This window comes from Felis catus, chromosome B4, assembly GCF_018350175.1.
Source record: "Felis catus isolate Fca126 chromosome B4, F.catus_Fca126_mat1.0, whole genome shotgun sequence".
Lineage (NCBI taxonomy): Eukaryota > Metazoa > Chordata > Mammalia > Carnivora > Felidae > Felis > Felis catus.
The window spans coordinates 21,424,368-21,443,743 of record NC_058374.1 but is presented as its reverse complement, the minus strand read 5'-3'; the positions used below and the strand labels follow the sequence as shown (position 1 = coordinate 21,443,743).

The following is a 19,376-nucleotide window of genomic DNA, read 5'->3' as shown; positions in this document are numbered from 1 at the left end:
CAGCCCTGGCACACGCGCGTGTTTTAAGCGTGCGAAGCCCGATGCCTCCCGTGTGCCTGTTTTCATGACGTGTTTGTGTTTCAGGGCTCCACGGTGGCTAGAGAAGCTAGCGACAAGGAAAAGGTGAGTACCCTGACCCACTCCCAGCGCGGTCCTGCCGACGTGCGGGAACAGCACCCCTGTCCCCCCTCTTTCCCTCTCGCCTTCCGCCGCGACGCTCCCGGCTCCCTTCCACCACACCAGCACCGCACACCAGCACACCAGCACACAGTCACCCAACTGAGGGGTCGCCTGCGGCCCTCGCTTCCTCGGATGAGGTGCCCCCTCCCTCTGTGTTGGCTCATGGAGTAGTTCTTGGTTTTAAGGGTGGGTGAAAGAAACGTTTCGCGTGCAACCCGGTCTTGAACCCGGTCTCTCGGGATCCAGACTGGCAGGCACAGCTCAGCAGCCGTGGGGTCCCGGCCCCACGTTACCCCGAACCAGCGGGCGGGAGCTCGAGCGCTTTCCGCGCCTCCCTGAGCCCTGGCTTCGCACCTGCAAAATGAGGGGCGGCAAAGCTTCAGCTTGACCTGTGAAAGGTTGGCTCGGATGAGCTTCCGACTCCCTTCCAACTCTAAGATGGGGTTGGAATATGTGTCACTTGCAGAATTGGGGATGGAGAGACTGCCTCTTTTTACCTTTTCCGGAGTCACCGGACAGCAGGCAATATTTGAATCCCATCTCGTTTATTAGGCAAGATGACAGATTCAACTTGAATCCGTTTGATTAAGAATGTGGGAAGTGGCTTTCTGCGTGTAAATCTGAACTGACCAAAATCGACATTGGCTTCTATGAAAGGGACCTCTGTACCCTCAGTTATTCCCCCTTGTCACCTTGGGAAGTGCCTTTTTTTTTTTTTTTTTATTTGACCAAACCGTTTGGAAGCTGGGCTCAAGGTTTTCTGGTTTTGTTTTGTTTTTAAATTATTATCTTAGAGTGGCGTCATTCCGTCTAGATTTGCAGTTTATATTTGGGAGATCTGCTGTGTTCATTCAGAAGTGTTTGTGAATGCTTTCGTGGGTACCATCCCTACAGGCTTCAGGGACTAAAATAATGAACGACACAGACCCATCTAGGAGGCGATACGGACGTTAAATAGGAAATGACCATCTCGTGTGATAAGCGGTTTAATAGGGCACATGTGGCCCCTGACTCTGGCTTGGTGGGGTCGGGGGGGAGGGGCTTCCTGGGGGAGGTGATGTTTGGAAACCTGAGGACAAGTCAGAGTTAGCTGGAGGGAGGGGTGAGAAGGAGCATCCTGTACAGGGGTGCAGAGGGGGCGCACCGGGCGCCCTAGCTGGAGGGGGAGGTAAGCCGCACCAGTTGGAACGGCTATTGAAATGACCGGGGTAAAATGGTGGCCGGAGCTGGGATGGCCGACAAGGATAGGTTATGGAGGTTTAGGAGGAAGCATCCACAGAGCTCAGGGATGTGGCAGGGGACCAGTGCCAGGGAGTGTGTGTGGAGGGAGGGCGGGGTTCGGGATGACCCCCGGCTGTCTGGTTTGGACGGTGGGGAGGGTGTCGATTCTACTCACGGACGGGGGAGAGCAGAGTGGGAGGAGTTTGAAATGTCAGTCCCCCCTCCCCCATGACAGAGATGCTCATTTGGCATGAGGCGCGGCAGGGAAGGTTTCAGCCGGAAGCAAAGGGGCTTGGAAACCTCCAGGAAGGATGATCAGGGAAATATATGAGACCGCCCAGGATGAGAAGTGTGTCTGGAACCAGCCCAGAAGAGCATCGGATTTAAGGAGTGGGTTAAGGACGAGAGTCCTGCAAAGGATCGGCCAGAGAGACACATTTACTGAGTGTCTTGTGAGAAATGCCCAGTGAACCTTGCCCCTGGTCTTAGGAGACGTGCACTCTGGTCGTAGCCCAGAAACCAGAGAGAGAGAACTGCCCCGGAGTCAGATAAATTAGATACTTCTGCAGGCTCAGGTAGGGTGAGGACTGACAGTTATCCATTGGCCTATCACCAAGGAAATCTCTGGTGACCTTGCCTGTGACAGTGGGTGCCACAGAAGCCAGAGAGCAGTGGGTTAAGAAGCGGGGAAGAGAAAGGGAAATGCTGGCTCCTTCTTCGACCATGTGTATTTCTACTGTGCACTAGTGGGTGTATTTTGACATTTCGGACCTCCGCCTACAGCACCCTGAAGGAGCCAGCTTTGGCCAAAAGCAGCAGAAACAATGGACTGTGGGCTTCCGTGTTGCTATGACTAAACAGTTTTTCCAAGGTGCTCAAGACTCAAGTGGGTATCTAAGTTTGAGCCCGTGAGAGACTCAGAGGTTGAGTATGGGCGGGTTTTCTCCTAGGAGAAAAATAATCTGGACCATCTAGAGAGCCACACAGACTCTTCTGCGTCGTCACAAGAAGCCAGCCCCTGAGGAGGAACTGTGGTTGGGGTGGCATCCACTTCTCCACGTCGGTGGCTCTGTTTTGCCTTTGCGCCCTGGTCCCTTGAGATCATTGCTAGCAGGCCCCACCCTTCCCGCCCTCTGTTCGTTTTAATGTCTTCAGGTTTGCTCCCCAAGGGCATGGTCTGCTTGGACAATAAACAATGCCCAGAAAGACAGTTACAGGCCATGGGGTGGTTGCTGCTGAAGCCAAAATCCGCAAAGGAGGACATCTACGAAGAAAAGCCACAAGTATTTGACATCCTCGAAGCTGTATTCTTTCATCAGAAGCAGACCCTTCGTTCCCTATCCCTCCCTCTACTCTCTGCCTACAGGACCACGCACTGCCCAGAATGCCCAAGGCCCTCACCGCCCCCTTCACCACTGCCCCCTTCACCAAAAATGCTCCGCCTTTTACTGGTCTCGGTGGCTGTGAAAAAGAGTGAAATGACAGAATTTCTAACAGCAACCCGCTTTTCTGAGGCGCCTAAAATGCTTAGAATGCTTTTCTCATATTCTGAATTGTTCCTCAAAACATCTCCCTGGGAGATGGGCTTAGAGAAGTCAGAGAGGGGAACGACCTCCCCCACCTCACATCGGGACCGATTTGAGACCCATGAACTTACGTTCCTGTGGGGCGTCGCACAATCAGTGGCAGAGGTGAAACCTTCCCTTCGTCTGGGGTTTGTGTTTTTACTGTGCGTTTTGATGTCTTGGGCCTTAGAAAGGCAAATAGTGATAACTGACATTGGGGGAGTGTAAACCTTACACGAATTCGGTCGGATCATCCTTACCACCAGGTTGGTGCTCTTATCACTTCCTCTGAGTAAATGAAGTTAGTTCGCAGACAGGTTCAGTAACTTGTCCAGAGTCCCCCAGTTACGATGTGATACAGCCAAGGGTCTCAGCCCAGAGCTCACGCTTCTGACCACTGTGCTGTTAACCCTCTGAATGTCTGGCAGCTCTCGGTCTCCTGTTGTAAAAGGACATAGCATCAAAAACTCATGTTAATCCCGTGAATCATGAAACATTCACTGCCTTGACAGAAACAATGTTTCGGAGTTAAATACGGTGCTGGAGCAGTTCATTCTGAGTCTTGATCTTAAAACTCTTAAAGTAGCGACATCAATGGTTCGGTTTCATGCTATGTTGGCAAGTTGCCTCCGTTTTTGTTTTTGTTCTTGTTTTTGTTTTTAAGATATAAACACAGGCGACCTCCCTGTGTCTTACACCGTGTACACATTAACGCGGTCCACACGATTGCCCTGGGGAAGAATTCCGTGCCCTCTACTTCTGTCGGGGCGTGGGGTTCATGACAAGTCTTCTTCCACTAAGAGGAGCTCCACAAGGCCACCCGCCTGCCCTTGTCGTTTACAAGTGCTCACCGAGCAGGGGGCGAGAGGAAACACCTTAAAGATAAGGAATATAAAAGTAATGCAAATTTGTCATTGGCGGAGGCGACGCCCCCCCCCCCCCGCCCCGCCCCACCCCTGCATTGGCAGGAGGGCATCAGGGCTCTCTGATACGGCGGTTTGTTTATAATCTGGCAACAGCCGAGGGAATGGTCACTAAACTGTCCTACTAAAAAGAAATGAAATGTATTAATAGAGCTGAGCTCCTAAAAACATTGGGTTTTCAAGTTCTAAAACACGTCTTTGCCCTTCTTGCCCTCTCAACTTTCAGGTTTTCTTTCCACGAGCAGTGGATATTTTTCATCTCCCAAAAAACATGCTGTTCTTTGGCTTCGCCAGCAAAACCACTGATGTCATCAAAACAGCCGCCGTTAGATATATTTATTTTCTGCATTTTAGCCTTTCACGAATGGAATCCCGCGATGTGCCAAGAGTCTTCCCATTGCTTTCACCGTGTAACTATATTCTCCAAGAAAAAAAAAAAAAGATTGTCACGGTGCAAAGGATAATTTTCGTAAAGAATCCCCACGGCCTTGGCTTGATTCGTAATCGGGCTTGAGAGTTTTCCCTTTCATTTGAATCTCCGTAACTGTCTTCATTGCCCAGACTTCCAACTTGTTGGTGACAAGTTTTGAAACCGTCATTTCAAATATTTAGTGATCTAGGTGCAGACAAGTCCCGTCCCCTGATTTCAGCTCCCTCGTAATTAGCGTGATTTGCATTAGCATCATAATGACGATGGCGCTGAGGGAAATAAAGAAGTTCTGTTGCAACAATAATGGAATCACTTTCATGGCAACAAGTATCAGAACACGTACGTGCAGATGTCTTGAATTTAAAAAAAAAAAAAAAAGACCAGGGCTCTTTTTTTTTTTTTAAGCCGTCGTCAGATTTTGACAGCTGCTATGACTTGTTTTATTCTTTAATTCTTTCCTTTTTAATGGAAGGGCATCTTCCATTCATGGCTCCGGCAGTTTACCTCCTCTAAATGAGACAGAGAAATGCGAATCTCCCTGGTGGTCGATCTTTTCACAGCTGCGCTGCGATTCCAGTGTGACATCGAATTAGTAATTATAGCTGAGCGGACTGCTTTTTACAAATGACAGCCCGAGCCACGCTGCCAACAAGCAAGCCACTCAGCAGGGAATCTAGGGAAGTAAAAGAAAACATAACTGGACTCACTTGATTTCTGGGGGATTTGACCTGACTCTTTAAAAAGCCCATGTTCTTGAGCGAGAGAGTCCTGGGGACTTACACAAATATGCATTTTGTTCATCGCTCTGCACAGTTCTTCTTCAAACTCATGTCTGATTTGCTTGGGTGAAGTAAAGCCTGTGTAATGGAGTCACTAGGTCGCAATAGGAAGACTGCTTCTAACGTAGAACCTTCTAACTGCTTCTGCTAACGTAGAACCTTCTCCCTGGAACCCATGTGAAAGAAAACAGCTGTCCTGCAATTGACATTTGTGTAACTATATCGGCAATAATCATTGTTGACACTTTGATAATGGGCTACAGAAAGCTGCCTTGTCGATCCCTGGGCATTGTGAATTGCACTGGCAATTAAGTGAGTGTCATTGTCTCTGACACTTTACCTATTACTGACCGAGGCGTCAGGCGAATTCATCATTAATACCCTTACATCGAAAACTGCTTTCCTAAGCCTGTTTCCAGCATTTCTTTTGCGATCTTTACATTGTAGGAAATTGCGATTAATTCCTCCCTATGGTTCTTTGGGATGCAGTTAAAGCCAAGGGGACAAAGACGCTCGGAGCGTCGAGCACAGCAGCGTGTCCTTCTGGGAATCCTTCCGCTGTCGGCTGATGATTGGTTAAAGCTAGATTATCACGGGTTCTAAGCCCTAAACTCAGCTAACGCTTTAACCTTCTTCTGTAAACTCCCTTTCCTCCCCGGATGAAAGCGAATCGGTTCCCATTGCCAGCCAGTGTTAGAAACGCCTCTTCCAGCGCCCAAAGTGCAAGGAATAGGTTCCTGCCAGGGCCAGGAGCGGGGTCTGTTTCTCGGACCTCAAGTTAAAGGCAGCGGCACTAACATCTGCCTCGTGGCCCAGAGAGGGTTTATAAAAGGGGGTTTGGGGAGGGGGGTGCAAAGAGCATTAGTGGATCTGAGTCCCAGCCCCTGCTCTGGCGTTAGTGGAAGTTCGGGGTGTGGGGATCAATCACTTCACTTGGTCGTCATTCGTAAGATTCAAAGATTTGATTGTATCACTGGTTCTGCTTCCGTGCAAGATCTCTCGTTTCAAGTGAGGCTTTCCCCTCCTGCAGAGATGCAGGTATTAGACTTGACTTTGAGGAGTCCTGGACTTGACTGACAGTCACTAAAATCCTGTCTGTTCTAGGTATAGGTGAAGGTGATTGCTGTGGTTAATGGAAAAAACGTTTGGAACTGTCCTACTGTATTAGCAGATGTAAGAACCCTCTAATGCAAACCATGGGGGTGAGTCTGGGAAGTGGAGTTTTTAAGATTCAGTTCGTTTGGAATTTGGTAAGAGTGGCAGGCGGAAAAGAGAGAAGATAGCACAGGCAGTGACTCTGCTAGGTGACAGCACCTGCCAGGTGACAGCATGAAAGTCCTCAGGCAGGTCTGGCTTGCGGTCGTGTATAAACTCCTAGTTGCCTTCGATTCATTTTTACTGCTCTGGGATGAATCCAACCCAGAGTATCCCAGGCGCACAGGGAGCAGTGCTGTTCGATAGGGAATTTTTTTTTTTTTTTAAGCTGAAAACTCTTAGTTCCAGAAAGAGTCAGGGTGGAGAGAGGACTTTAAGATTTAGAATGGGACCTGAATTTAAGGCAAGCTGTTGCAGATGCATACTTACTAAAATAATAAAATTGTGATGTTCGCTATGTTAGTATTAAACCAGAGACTATATAGTACTTAGCAAGCTTCTTCAGTTTTCAGACTCTTGAGACTTCTTACGTCGTCACCATCAACATTTGCGCGACAGAATCTTCTGGTCAGATCGCAACCACCCGTTTTGCGCGTCTGGCATGCAGGTTAACTGTCACGTCACAGCCTGTGGAGGAAAACCAAACTGTCACCATTGACATCGTCACTTACAGGGACAGGCCCTTACAGTTAAAGGGCCATCATGTTTTGAAAAGTATGACAATATCAGAAAAGCGGTAATTTTGCATTTTAAATATTAGCTTGAAAATTTTAGGCAGGGGCACCTGGGCGGCTCCGTCCGTCAAGCATCCGACTTCAGCTCAGGTCATGATCTCACGGTTCGTGAGTTCGAGCCCCACATCAGGCTCTGCACACTAGCTGCACAGAGCCTGCTTCAGATTCTCCCTCTCTCTGCCCCTCCCCCCCATAAACAAACATTAAAAAAAAATAGGGAAGATAAATAACATCTGGGCACTTGCCAGCCTTAACAGTTTTTTGTTTTGTTTTTTTTTTTTTTTTAGTTATTTATTTTTGAGACAGAGAGAGACAGAGCATGAACGGGGGAAGGTCAGAGAAAGAGGGAGACCCAGAATCCGAAACAGGCTCCAGGCACTGAGCTGTCAGCACAGAGCCCGACGCGGGGCTCGAACTCACGGACCGCAAGATCATGACCTGAGCCGAAGTCGGATGCTTAACCGACTGAGCCACCCAGGCGCCCCTAGCCTTAACAGTTCTAAGTGGCCAAATCATACTAGGGCTTAGCCGGTTTTGTGTTACCGGATTGCAGCGCTGTTTGACAAGGGTGTTGAGGCATATTCTCTTTCTACATTGACACATAGACAAACAAGTTCAAAATGAAAACCACGCACCTTTCACATCCAGCCGCTGTACATTCCCACTGTGGAAATTACAAGGTGCAGGAAGAGCCGTCGGGTCACTTCCCAAGCCACGGACGTAGGTAACCATTCTGCTTGTGTTGTGAAAGAAGGTGGTGACATGTGCTCTTCGTGAGAGAACAACTGTGGTCTTTGCTACTTCTGTACGAACTTTACCCACATTCACCCGTTTGCCTTTCCGTGTATCAAATTTGTGGCTTGGATGTTTTGAGAAGCAGAACTGACTTTATTGTAAATCTCTAACATCTCTGATTACCCTAAAATTGATACCAGATACGTGATGTTATTCGATCAGATTCTCTTTATCCTAGCTCCAGTGTCAGGATTACCTGAAATTCCCTCCCTCACAGAAATATTTCTGGAGAAAAGATTTGCAGCCTCACAGACCGATTTTTATGAAGTGTTTTGGAAAGCCTGGGGAAGGGCGTTTTATTCTTTTTATTTTTTATTTTTTGCAAACTTTATTTTCATGTAGGTGAGCCTTGAATAACAAGTAAATCAGGAACATAAGCAACCCCGAACATGAGACAATAATTAGTACATTTTTTTTTTTTTTAATGTCGTGTCTTTGGCTCCCAATGTGACAATACGGCCCATCAAAGGGACGCCAGGCAGCAATTTTTGACGTCGGGGTTTACAATTAGACGTTTATTTTTATTTATTTATTTATTTTTTTAATGGTTTATTTATTTTTGGGACAGAGAGAGACAGAGCATGAACGGGGGAGGGTCAGAGAGAGGGAGACACAGAATCCAAAACAGGCTCCAGGCTCCGAGCTGTCAGCACACAGCCCGACGCGGGGCTCGAACTCACGAGATCGTGACCTGAGCCGAAGTCGGACGCTTAAGCGACGGAGCCACCCAGGCGCCCCAGATATTTGGGTTTTTTTTTTTTTTTAATGTTTTTTGACTCCTCTGAAAGATAATTTGATTTCTTAATCTCACTGAAATAACACTTCTGTATCATTCCTGGCTTTCCTAACCCTTAAAATAACCAGGGTTACTTAACTCCATGCACGTGACGGTAACCGTGTATCAAAGCACAGAACCCAGTGAAACAGGCAACTATGTATGCAACCCAATGAGATCATCTCCATTGGAAACAAGGTGTAAATCCTTTAGGTAAACATTTAGTTTTGGTTATGTCTTCACAGAGCATTTGTAAAATTTTTAGTAAGTAGGAGTTTTTAAGTTTTTAATTAAAAGTGCTAAAAATGTTTATATTAGAAGGGCAGTTCTAATGCCTTGTTTTTTGTTTTTTGTTTTTTGTTTTGATCTCCTTCCCTCCATGCCTTCTACCCTTGCCTCCTCTGCCCCCCGGGGATCCGTAATTTCTCTCTGGCCACCGCCTTCGCTCCTGGGTCATTGTCTGCTGAGCTGGCGACAGAGGCTCACTCTCATTTCTAAAACTGAGAGTTCCAAATTTGGTGGTGGTTAGGTCTGCAGATGTTTCCCTTTTTTTAATCTCAAAGCCCTGGCCAAATCTGTCCTTAGAGATCATTTATATCTTTTACGGAACCCTAGGGAATAATAAGTAATTCTATTCGGAGGCATCTATACATTTAAAATATCCACGTGTTGGTGACCTTCAGGTTCCGACTACAGTCGCGTGTACGTCCTGACTCTCACGGCCATGTTCGTTTGTGTTTAGTTACACATAAACCGTTTGGGCCATGACCAACGTTGTTACATAGCATGTTGCTTACTGATGAGGAGTAAAGACTTGGAAAGAGACACATTAAGCAGCTGTTCAGAACATCAGAGCCAGTATGACAATGTTACCTACACCAAACGTTTTGAAAACCTTGCTCCGGCCTTATGGGCAATGAGTTTGTCTCTGCCTATGCAAGCCATGCTTGAGAGCGTGCCCAGCAAAGAACGCTGACGATGTTTGTATATAACCCCCCACGTGGCAAGCCCGACCCTAAGCTTTTTTTTTTTTTTTTAACGTTTATTTATTTTTGAGACAGAGACAGAGCATGAATGGGGGAGGGTCAAAGAGAGAGGGAGACACAGAATCTGAAACAGGCTCCAGGCTCTGAGCGGTCAGCACAGAGCCTGACGCAGGGCTCGAACTCACGAACTGTGAGATCGTGACCTGAGCCGAAGTCGGACGCCTGACCGACTGAGCCACCCGGACGCCCCAACTTTTGACGTGTCCGAACTCACAGAATCGTCACAACAGCGCCGGGGTTCTTGCCGATCCCCGTTTAGAGAGAGGAAGCCAAGTCACAGGGAGGTTAAGTAACTTGCTCAAAGTCACACAGCTGATAATTGGAGCAGGTGAGATGTAACCCCCGGCAGCCGGGACCCAGTTTGTGCTCATAACCTCGAGCTTCAGTCCGGGGCCCGTGTAGAAACCCGGGCCGTGCCGGACGGGCCCGCCGTCTGGCATGAATGGCCCGGCAAGAAAGTGGGAGGGACATTCGTCCTGCTAATTTTGTCCCAACCATGGAAGCAGGGTAGGCCGGTCGCCAAGGGGACAGTGTCTCTCCGCTGACACCTTTGGCTGTCTTTGCGCGTTTCCAGGCCACAGTAGTGGGGGTGAATGCCATTTCGGGGCTAGCCCACCCCAGTAGAATCCTCTTCTGCAAAAGGGAGAGTCGCCTTGCCTCGTTAAACTGGGGCCATGCCGGACTCTGTGCTGAGCTGGGTTGGAGGCAGCCTCCCTCGGCTGGCTGGGGCCTGGGAGCAGCTCCTGGCGGGAGTCCCAGCCCAGGGCAGACCGGGGGAGGGCCATGTGGTAGATCTTTCTGGGCCTCGCCTCCCGGCCAGTGTCGTACTACAGTTCCCTCGTTACACTTGGGGGCTCCCAATCTACACGGAACTGGCCAGGAGAACTTGGTTCAGAGGGAATAAATAAAGACCTAACCTAGTCCAGAAAGGTTGCTGACCGCTGGCTGGGAGCCAGCCTTGGGAGTGCAGTGAAGAAGCGATTCTGAGCTGATAGCTTTAGCTCTGGTGGTTTCCTCCGCCCTCTGGCTGGTTCTGCATTGACCTGGAAAGGGTATGAAAGACACCCATTAAAGAACCAGGCCGGGGACTTCGAGGCTTTCAAAGGTCTCCTAAGTGCAGATAATCCGGTTGCGAAGCAAAGGGTAGACTGCATTGCTGCCCACAGTGGCTTCTGTGCTGCTCTGTGGACCTCACCTCTGTGGGCCGTGAACACCGCGAGTTTATTAAGTTCATTACTTCATCGCTTAGTGGTTTTCTTCACTTTAAAAAAATGTGTCTTAAATATAAATGCCTCTCATTATCAGAGGGATGTATTGAAATTGTTCTACCAGCTAAGTAATAAGAAGAAAAAAGAAAAACCAAAAAACAAATTATTTTTAACGTTTATTTTTGAGAGAGCGTGTGCAAGTGGGGGAGGGTCAGAGAGAGAGAGGGAGAACACAGAATCTGAAACGGGCTCCAGGCTCTGAGTGGTCAGCACAGACCCCGATGCGGGGCTCGAACCCACGAACCGTGAGATCATGACCTGAGCTGAAGTCTGACGCTTAACCGACTGAGCCACCCAGGCACCCCCCCAAAAACAGATTCTTAACTATAGAGAACAAACCGATGATTGCCAGAGGGGAGGTGGGGGGTGATGGGGGTTAAGAGCACATTTACTGTGATGAGCGCTGAGTGATGGAATTGTCACATCACTATATTGCGTACCTGAAACTAATATAGCACTTTACTGGAATTAAATTTTTAAAAAAATTTTTGTTTTAAAGCTAAGCAGTAAGGTTTGCTCGAGCATGAATCATTGTCAGGGGACTTTATCTTTGTCCTTTTTTTAAATTTTTTTAAAAGAAATTATTTTAGGGGCGCCTGGGTGGTGCAGTGGGTTAAAGCATCCGACTTCGGCTCAGGTCATGATCTCACAGTTCGTGGGTTCAAGCCCCGCATCGGGCTCTGTGCTGACAGCTGGGAGCCTGGAGCCTGCTTCGGATTCTGTGTCTCCCTCTCTCGCTGCCCCTCCCCGGCTCATGCTCTCTGAAAAATGAATAAACTTTAAAAAAAAAAAAAATTAAAATTTTTTTAAAGTTGCATAATCTCTTCTAAACTCAGTTTCCTTGTCGGTATGAATTTGAGAGAAATAGTTAAGATTGTTGTGCAGAACCAGGGAGATGATGCACTTGAATGAACTGAGGCCCATGAAATGCTTATTAGCACCGTACCTATGGCTGCTGGTGCTGGTGGTGTTTCCCCCGGGCTGCCCATAAGGCAACAGCCTGGAGGGTTCCAGAAACCTGGCCTGGGCCCTGGCAAGTAAGGGGGTGGAGCCAGGATCCGGACCGTCCCCGACATCCTGGTGCTCCCACGCTCTTGCCCCACCACAGGCACTTGGGGGTGGGGTACGCGTAGACCAGTGTTGGGTTCCTCCAGCAGCTGCCCCGCTAAGGATCTGCCTTTGCCTCTTGAGACTTTCGATAAGCCCTTAAGTCTTTTAACCAATCTGGTTGCCCTTTTGAAAACTTGATCCAATCTAAATACGTCCCTAGTGCCTGTGAAATTCACAAGCGAGCTTAGTAATGGAGTACAGGGTGCCCGGAGTTTTACGAGGTAGGATTAAGTTTTCCCTGTCACATGAAGTAACCCTGCTGGGGTAAACCTGAAACGGCATTCACCTTCATTGATGTGCCTGGAATTATAAACGCCTATCCAGCGTGTCATTTACTGCCTCGGCCGGGCTCCGACATCGCTGGTTTCAGGTTTCACTTTTGCTCCCACAGAGACAGAAATCCCTGTGCCCGTCTTCTCTTACACATACGAAGCGAGTTGAGGCAGATACCTTAATCCTTAACGCTGCCCCCCGCCCCCCCACCCCCCCCCCCACCCCCACACACAGACGCCCACGTCGTCCCCTTGGAGAGTCCCCTCCATCTCCGTTCCTGGGTGGAGACCTGGCTTCAGCCCTTTCTCCAGGGGCGCCTCCGGTTCCGGGTTTGGGGCAGTGAGAAACCCTGGGTCCGTTCAACTTCAGGTCCTTGCATTTCATTCTCTGAAACTTTGTTACGTTTGTGATTCCGATGGAAGAACTGAGGGCTCAGTGCGGTTGACCCCAACATTTCACGTTAATGCGCTGTCTTCACATTTAGGGTTTTTCGTGTCACGTTTATGACATTATTTTCAAGTTATTAATGACAAATTTAGGGAGTTCATCTACCAGGCCGCTTTTGGGAACAGCGGCATTGTGTTTTTATTTCCTCAAAACTCTGACTCCGCATAAAAGTATTTGAAAGTAGATCAGTGTCCCCCAAGAATGCTGTTATTCATCTGTCCATTTTGCATACTCATGCTGCCTTATTTAAAAAAAAATTTTTCTTAATGTTTATTTCTTTTTTGAGAGAGAGAGAGAGTGACAGAGCATGAGCAGGGGAGGGACAGAGAGAGACACAGAATCTGAAGCAGGCTCCAGGCTCGGAGCTGTGAGCACAGAGCCCGAAGCGAGGCTTGAACCCGTGAACCGTGAGATCATGACCTGAGCCGAAGTGGGACGCTCAACCAACTGAGCCACCCAGGTGCCCCAGGAATACGATTATTTAAAGTGTCAAATGTTTGGATCTCTGATCTCTGCTATACCTGCATTGTAGAAATAGCTATTCTGGCAGTAGTCTTATCAAAAATTGCAAAGCTTCAAATTTTGGCGAAGTTAAAAACGAGTAGCAAAGCTACAGATTTGGAATTGTGTAATATATGTGCATAGATGTATATGTACAGACAGATGTGAGCAGTTTACATAGAAGGAAAAGTGAGCAGTTTCAGGCATTTGAGAAATGGTTCTGCAGGGGCGCCTGGGTGGCCCAGTCAGTTCAATGTCTGACTTCAGCTCAGGTCACGATCTCACAGTTCGTGGGTTCGAGCCCCATGTCCGGCTGCTTCGGATCTTCTGTCCTCCTCCCTCTCTGCCCCTCCCCTGCTCGCGCGTGCTCTCTCTCTCTCAAAAGTAAACATTTTTGAAAAAGAAAAAGAAAACTGGTTCCACAGATGTGTGCAATGGGTTTTCTTTTATCACTCTGAATAGCGGGGTAGGGCAGTGTGGGGAACAAGAAAGAGAATACATTCTTTCCTTGGATTATTTTTTTTTTCATTTAGCTCACACTTATGGAAAAGAGAGCCATTCAGACATTCATTAATATGGTAAGAAAGACAGTATCTTATATTGGATTCCTTTCAAGTGGAAGAAATAAGCTATGAGTTGCTGACGGGAGCGGGGAGGGGTTTTGATTGCTCTTGAACTCTCCCAAAATGCAGGTTGCACGAAGTTAAATAGAATAATCCACACGAGTTTAAAATTAAATGCCCATATTATCCTGCAGCATAAGCTAGTTTTGTTCTGCTTGTGACCCGTGTTTCGGTCGTCCCCCCCGTTACTTTGCGTTGATCGGGTCAGCGTAAGTTCCGTTTAATCGCCAGCCCACCACCCTCTTGTTTATTTGTAAAGGACAGAACTTCTCATCTTAGTATGTTTTGTATTAAAAGAAGACATTTTCCTTCGGCATTGCCCAACTGCAAACAGAATTTTCTTGGCGGGGTGGTGACCAGGGAGGCTTAGAAGGACAGGTGGCTAACCTCTGGCTGCATGATCTCCCTGACTGAGAAATTAGATATGATTCTGGATGGTGCTTTTCTGAGGCCAGATAACGTGTTATTTGTAACATGAACCCGGCAAAGGCTACCCAAAAAGTGTCGGGGGCGTGGAGTTGGGTTGTACCAGTAAGAAAATTGAAGGTTCCTGACAAAGAATTCCAAGAATACAAATTCTATACTTAGAAGACCTCTTGTAAGAAAGTGAATCCAGGAAAGCAGTCAGGTTCATGCCCACGAAAACCATGAAATCTGTTACTAAACTTCATAATATGGAGTGTGTGTGACCCTCCACTCCTGGTGGGAATGCTTCCAGCGGCCGTAGCTCACTGGTGCCCCCTTGCGGTATTCAAGCCACTTCGCATGTTGTTGCCTTGGGCAAAAGACTCCCACAGTGAACGAGGGGGAGGGACTGTTTCTGGGGGTGGAAACTTATCCTCCGGGGACTGGAAGACAGACGTGTTTTGTCTTTTTTAATTTTATTTTATTCAAGCTTCTTTCATTCTTTTTGTCATTTGCTTTAGGCCAAAGAGCTACCGACCTTAAAGGATAATGACTTCATTAACGAGGGCCAGAAGATTTATATTGACGACAACAACAAAAAGGCCTTCCTGGAAAAACTGAAAAAGGATGTCGAGGTAAGAAAAATCAGTATAAAGGACGGCCCCGTTGTAGAAACGTCCACCGTCTGGGTTGGCTTCTGAAGCTTCTGCAACCGAGGCCAAAATGCCTGTTGTACGCGATCAAAGCCAGGTGCAAGCAGGTGTATCTCACGCGTGGTCTGGTTTAGAAAAGGGCGCCGGACCACAAACCGAAGAGAGCGCCCGAAGGCCTCTGCCGGGCATCGCCCCGCTCGGGTTCCCACCTTCTAGTTGGCAGGAGGGTCTGTTCAGTGGAAGCCCGCTCGCGCCGACTGCCCGCGGCCCCCACAGTGAGGGTTCCGCGGAACCGTGGTGTCCCGTGACGCAGCAGAGCATTTCAAACGCAGACGTTCAGGAACCGCATCTCGGTGTCCGTGAACACGTTCCCGGTCACCTGATGCTTGAACATTTCCAGCAGTCTCTGTGAAAGTAGCCCCACTGAGCCTTACACGTCGTGGGAACGGAGCAAAGGTGGCTCCTGATATTAGTGGCATGGGGGGGGGGGGGTTGTGACACATCAAATACTGTGTGAAAATGGGCTTTTCGTCCGTAATGAAGTTTTCTTTCTTTCACTGTTATTCTGGTTAAGAATGAGAAATGTACTTTTCCTGCTCTCCCGTTGGACTTCCTGTTATGCATCTTTTAGAAATCAAGCCGGGAGAAGTTATTTTCTTGAAATTTGTTAGGTTTGTAAGACAGTGCAAAGAGAATTCTGATTTAGACAGTTACTGAACTAAGTTTTGCTGAGCTGTTAACTTTTGTTCGTACGTATGCGTGAACGTGGTATACTTTTTATTTTTTTTACTTTTATTTCTTTATTTTTTTAATACTTATTTTTGAGAGAGAGACAGAGAGAAGGAGAGAGAAGAGTGTGAACAGGGGAGGGGCAGAGAGAGAGAGGGAGACACAGAATCCAAAGCAGGCTCCAGGCTCTGAGCTGTCGGCACAGAGCCCGATGTGGGGCTTAAACTCACGGACGGTGAGATCACGACTTGAGCCAAGGTAGGACACTCAACCGACAGAGCCACCCAGGCGCCTCTGTTTTTTTACTTTTAAAATCCAGTCCCCCACACAGCAATGCAGCTCTACTACTTAGAGGCTTTGTGGAAAGTTCTTTTCATGTCATCAAACAAAAACAATTAAAATGGCTTGAGCCAAAGGATGAGTGTGCATTAGACTGTATCCCCCGCGAGGGCTGAGCAGTTTTTACAATATTCTTTTCACTGTTCTAACATCTCTTTCATTGTAAGATACCCAGACCGATTGAAGGAGTTCATAATGATTTTCAGGTCATGAATTTATTCTCATTAAAAACGTTTACCTTTTTTTTTTTTTTAACCTAGCTCATGTATATACTTCAGTTAGAACCTAAATATTGTTTATTTGTGAAGGATACAACTGTCTCCTGAGAAAGAGAAGTGGAGGGGATCCTGGGTGGCTCAGTCAGTTGAGCGACTTCGGCTCAGGTCATGATCTCACAGTTCGTGAGTTCGAGCCCTGCGTCAGGCTCTGTGCTGACAGCTCGGAGCCTGGAGCCTGCTTCGGATTCTGTGTCTCCTCCTCTCTCTGTGCCCCTCCCCTGCTTGCACACTGTCTCCCTCTCAAATATAAATAAACATGAAAAAAAATAGAAGTAGAAAAAAAGCAGAAAACATTTTTCTCCAGTCTTTCATTAATAAGTTTATTTTTCCATTGTTGTCAGTGGTTATTATAATACATATTAAACATTAAATATTTCCCTTACTTGGGTGTCAGCCTGATCTAACTGATAACTAAGTACTCGAGGAAGACCTTCTCAGTTTCAGCTTTTTATTCATTAACCAGTGACTCTTTGATCCTGAGAATAATATGGCTTGAGCAATTATGGTAAATATGCTTTAGGGGTTGTGCACGATCTGCCAAGAAAAAATGTTTTCATCCTTTTTTCTGTTGGCTGTGTACCACTAGGATATTTAGACTCCAGAAATAACGTAACTGAAGCAGTTCAAATTTACAGCTGAATTACATAAGGATCCTCTTAGCCCTTTTGTTGTCTCTAATAATGTCGTTGATTAGAGGATTTGGAGAGTTTAATCCCATACGTGGCTCTCGCACTTAGCTGTTCTGTTGAAATGGAAGCAGGGCATAAAGCATTCTTTCCTTAAAAAAAAATTCTCAGTGGCTGATACAAGTATCTTTAGTTTTGAAATTCATGCAGAAGCATCATTACGTTTTTAAACGGGTAATTATGGTGAGGTAGCTTGACATCTGATCTTGGTAAAGGAAACTAGAGTTTAATCTAGTTTCATTTTTGTAGCACTCTGCTTTCTAAGTTAGCTGACTGGCCTGTTAGTTTTTTTGGAGGGGATGGGGGGTTGGTGGTACTTTTTGTTTTTTTTACTTAAGACTTAAAAGGTGAACTTATTACACCTCAATAAGTAATCTTTTTTATGTTGTTTTTTAAATGGTTATTTTTAAGAGAGAGCGCAAGCAGGGGAGGGGCAGAGAGAGAGGGAGACTGAGGGTCCCAAGTGGGCTCCACGCCGACAGCACAGAGCGCCATGTGGGGCTCAGACTCACGAACCGTTAGATCGTGACCCGAGCCGAAGTCCGAGGCTTAACCAAGTGAGCCACCCAGGTGCCCCAGTAACCTGTTTTTGTAGCAGAAAGGAGAGAATGTCCTGAGACTCTAGCTGTTCTGGTTGTTCTGTTTTGTTTCCCTGCCCCCAAAATCCTGTTCTGTTCATATACTCTGCAAAGAAAGCTCCGCACATAACTCCATATTGGTGAGCCCTTTTCTGCAAAAGGAGGTGCTGTATGGAGAGGGGCAATCACTTTTGCCTTCTGGCCTGCGCGTGGTCGGCGCCCATGGTGACTGCAGAGAACTGACACCCGTAGCTCCTCTCACTGGCTCACGCCGGGATCCCCGTGGTGTCCGGGAGCACCCCCACCACGGGGCATCTCAGCTGTGGGGTCTCTGGGCCCGCAGCCTTGGAGGTGGGTGGGAGTCGGGGGAGGCCGGCGGGGGATGGTGGGCCACCAGTGTCGACGGAGCCACGCGTAGAGCCTGACCCCTTCCCATGCGGACATCGTCTCTTTCATTCGAAACTCCTGGGGATGAGTGCTGTTGTTACCCAGTCTGTGGATGGGAAAACCGAGCCCAGAGACTAATTTGGAATTTGAGGCTGTCAGAGGCCGCGCTCCTAAACTGCTCTGATACGAAACGCAAGTGAGAAACGTCTGTGAGATCGCAGTTAAGATTTTGTTTCCCGATAAATGACCCAAAGGAGGATTATTACAACTTTTAACGAGTGATACAAGAGAACTGTTAAATAGTGCTGGTTGGAATTTTAATTCTGCATTGCAGATGTGTTAGGAGGTGGTAATTCAGTAGAGCGAATGTGTTAATAAATAAAGTGAGTTTAAACGTTGCGAAAGAGCGCTTATTAATGGCTCCCTGACCGCGTCGTTTTCTAGAAGGGTTTGTGACAGGACTCGTTAAAGATCTTGAAGAAGACACTAGCTCAGAGGTTTGGCATAAAGAGGGATTAATCATGAAAGAATCAGATTAGGTGGGATCTTCTGAGGGGAAAAGAAGCCCAAAGGTCTGGCAGATAATTATTAACAAGTTGGAAAAGGAGGAAAGGCGAGGGGCCTGAAGATTATGAAGATTTAAACATCGTCATGCTTCGAAATCTTACGTACTTAAAAAAAAAATCAATAAATTTGAGTCAGAAGCTTAAAGGGATGAAGAGAAACCAGAACAGATGTGTATTAAGTTCCTTAATGTCAGCTGGAGGCAAACCCCAGCAGTGGAACCTTTAACCCCTCCCCAGCCACGTGGAATCTTCCAGGCCACGGCAGTTTTGCGACACCCGGCGGGAATTTTCTCTACCGAGCATCTCGAGTTTATTGCCACATTCCCCTCTACTTCAGAAGAGATGGAAAATGAACTTTATGGAGACAAGAGCTAGTGGGGTTCTCCACGCTTCTCCTCTTGGCCCACCTAACTTGAACCTGTCCCCGTGTTTAAAGTGCGGACTTGTTGGAAAAAAGCCTTCTACCAGAATAACAGCGACACGGGCCATCACAGTAACAGCCTCCATTGTTGCGAGCGAGGCCCGGGATTATCCCATTGTACAGCTAGAATAACTGAGGCTCGGGGAGGTGGACGCCTTGTCAAGTCACAGAGCTACTGAGAGAAATAAGGTTTCATTTCCCATCGGACTCCCAGACCTATACTCTTATTATTTTTTAATTTTTTTTTTAGTATTTATTTATTTTTGAGAGAGAGAGTGGGGGAGGAGCAGAGAGAGAGGGAGACAGAGGATCCAAAGCGGGCCCTGCATCGACAGCAGAGATCCGATGCAGGGCTCAAACCCACAAACTCTGAGATCACGACCTGAGCCAAAGTTAGACGCTTAACTAACTGAGCCGCCCAGGAGCCCGGAGAGCAGCTTCTTACCTAGAGATGCATATTAGGTTTCACTGATGGTTTCAGTTTTGTATTTTGGATACAGATGTTTCCT

General features: G+C 47.4%; 1 protein-coding gene across 6 annotated transcripts in view; it reads left to right on the top strand.

The window, feature by feature from the left end:
• PIP4K2A (phosphatidylinositol-5-phosphate 4-kinase type 2 alpha) overlaps positions 1–19,376 on the top strand; it is a 194,312-nt gene that overhangs the window by 163,195 nt on the left and 11,741 nt on the right. For 5 of the 6 annotated variants that reach the window (XM_045060992.1, XM_045060993.1, XM_003988149.5 and 2 more), the window contains 2 exons: positions 85–123; positions 14,752–14,865. In XM_045060992.1, the coding sequence (XP_044916927.1) occupies positions 85–123; positions 14,752–14,865 (153 nt within the window). The remainder of the gene's footprint in view (positions 1–84; positions 124–14,751; positions 14,866–19,376) is intronic. The other variant, XM_045060995.1, reaches the window with a different exon arrangement.